The sequence below is a fragment of the Protomyctophum bolini genome (genome assembly GCF_963924005.1).
Source record: "Protomyctophum bolini genome assembly, chromosome: 20".
Classification (NCBI taxonomy): domain Eukaryota; kingdom Metazoa; phylum Chordata; class Actinopteri; order Myctophiformes; family Myctophidae; genus Protomyctophum; species Protomyctophum bolini.
Window position 1 is genome coordinate 21,799,272 of NC_137881.1, and position 2,575 is coordinate 21,801,846.

Consider the following 2,575-nt stretch of genomic DNA (forward strand, 5'->3'; position numbering starts at 1 on the left):
AAAGTTGTTTGCAGTGGGCACAATAATATTGGCATAAGCGGGATTCAAACCCAGGAGGTATGGATTAAAAGTCTAATTACTGTGTGTGTGTGTGTGTGTGTGTGTGTGTGTGTGTGTGTGTGTGTGTGTGTGTGTGTGTGTGTGTGTGTGTGTGTGTGTGTGTGTGTGTGTGTGTGTGTGTGTGTGTGCGTGCACTATAGGTTTCAGGAGATGTGCTACAAAGCCTACCTGGCCATTCGTCAACATGCCTCTCTGTTCATCAACCTGTTTTCTCTCCTGCTCGGATGTGGGATGCCTGAACTGCAGAGCTTTGATGACATCATCTACCTGAGGAAGACCCTGGCTCTGGGTACATGCGCACACGCACGCACACACGCACGCACGCACGCACGCATGCATGCACGCACGCACGCACGCACGCAGAGTCTACACAGATTGCAGGAATGCCCAATATTAAGCAGAGCGAGAGCTGTTAAGGCATATTAGCAAAGTTCTGTTCAGTGTCTGTGATAATTGTCAGTCTTTGGCCGTAGTCTGAAAACTCACCTCTTCAGACTCCATCTTAGCCCGTAGCACTTGCCATAGTACTTGCCCTAGCCTCGGGCCGGGGACCTTACAGGCATAATTATGCAAAGGCTAAACTTGTGTAATGTTTAGATAGCATATTATGTAGACATATATGGGCTATATCTTGCGCCAACCCTTAATCCTTATCCCAAAACTTATTGTGCCATTTTTTACTATTTAAAAAAACCTTTTAAAATAGTTCAAATAGCTGATCTACAAGCTCACAGCATATACATGTAGATCGGCTAGTTGAACTATTTTAAAATGATTTTCAAAATAAGTTGTGCAGATATTCTACTTTTAGACGGATGTTAGGTTCTTAGAGCTTGCTTATGATCCTTGATGACTATGTCTATGTATTTGAGGTATTACCATGTGTTGTTCTCGCTTACTGTGAATCGCTCTGGATTAAGAGCGATTCGACCATATAAGGAGAAGATGCTTCCTGTATCCTGAAACACTTGTTGAGTTTTCCAAGTTTCTGCTTCTACTATATTGTTTCTGTTCAAGAATTCCTTGTTAAACGTGAACGCAAGTATATACCATAGCCTATGTTAAGTGTGTGTGTGTGTGTGTGTGTGTGTGTGTGTGTGTGTGTGTGTGTGTGTGTGTGTGTGTGTGTGTGTGTGTGTGTGTGTGTGTGCGTGTGCGCGTGCGTGCGCGTGCCCGTGCATGCATGCCATTACAGAGAAGAGCCAACAGGAGGCAGTAGAGTACTTCACTAAGCAGATGAATGACGCTCATCATGGAGGATGGACCACCAAGATGGACTGGATTTTCCACACCATCAGACACATGCCTAATGAGCACTAAGGACTACAAGTACCATGTTCATTTGTAGTCCATCCAAGACATGACTAATGCGCACTAAGAACTACAAGTCCCATGTTGATTTGTTGTCATTAGACACACGCCTAATGAGCACTAAGGACTACAAGTCCCATGTACATTTGTTGACCATTAGACACATTTGCCTAATGAGCACTAAGGACTACAAGTCCCATGTTCATTTGTTGTCCAACATGCCTAATGAAGCTAAGGACTCATTTGTTGTCCATTAGACACATGCCCTACAAACTGACAAATGAAAACACACACGCACGCACACGCACGCACGAACGCACGCACACACGCGCGCACGCACATATACACACATTTTGTGTGTGTTATAGCAACGTAAACCTCAGGGTCAAAGACCATTGGCTGCGTCTGAAACTTAAATACTAATTACATTTATTAATGTATTTAAATGTCATGCTAATTAATTATTACAATTTAGAGACTAAATGTTTGAAAGAAAATATAAATTTTTACATCATATGTTTTCATATTAATTTCATTATTGTATTAATTTCATTAGTATTAAGCCCCATTCAGACCGAAGAAGCAGAAGCTAGCTTCTGCTTCTTCGTCCCATGTTATCTCTATGCTGAACAGCTTCTGCGTTTAAAAGCTGGAACAATAGCTTTTTTTTGTTTTTGCTTTTTTTTTTTCTCACCGGAGCTTAACTTTAAAGCAGCTTTTAAAAGCTGGAGCTTTAAAAATCTGCGTGTAGCCAATCAGAGCACAGCGTGGTTTGAGGAGGCGGAGTTGAGCTCATTTTACAAAACCGAAAACCCTCTGGAAAGCTGTCCGACCCAATTGTCCGCATTAAAAAATTAACTTTTTGAATATGGGCTGTATATGAAATATGAATGGATATTTGGCAAGACCATAGCATATTTTGTGATAGAAATTAAAGTTTATATGAGAAACAAGTTGTCGAAGCGGTGAAAACAGGTTGTGTTCCGTGTGCCGTCGCGAGTGTCACGTTTCTGGGGACAAGTCATCGTGCATTCACCCCCCCCCTCCGGTTCTCATCGAAGCTATGGATGGACTACTGAACTGAACTCTCCGGAACGCTATCCGTCGCTGACGCTGATTGTGGACTAAACAGTGCACACACACACACACACACACACACACAGTACACAGTACAGTAGTCCCCAGTACTGGAACGCCGAGGAGA

The 2,575-nt window shown here is 42.8% G+C and overlaps 1 protein-coding gene across 2 annotated transcripts in view; it reads left to right on the forward strand.

Annotated features, from left to right (window-relative positions):
- The window catches only part of LOC308334954 (phosphatidylinositol 4,5-bisphosphate 3-kinase catalytic subunit alpha isoform), a 20,114-nt gene extending 18,227 nt beyond the window's left edge, over positions 1 to 1,887 (forward strand). For both annotated transcript variants that reach the window (XM_080791853.1, XM_080791854.1), the window contains 2 exons: positions 201 to 349; positions 1,256 to 1,887. In XM_080791853.1, coding sequence (XP_080647979.1) covers positions 201 to 349; positions 1,256 to 1,380 — 274 coding nt within the window. In that variant the 3' untranslated portion in view covers positions 1,381 to 1,887. The remainder of the gene's footprint in view (positions 1 to 200; positions 350 to 1,255) is intronic.
- Positions 1,888 to 2,575: the final 688 nt, after the last annotated feature.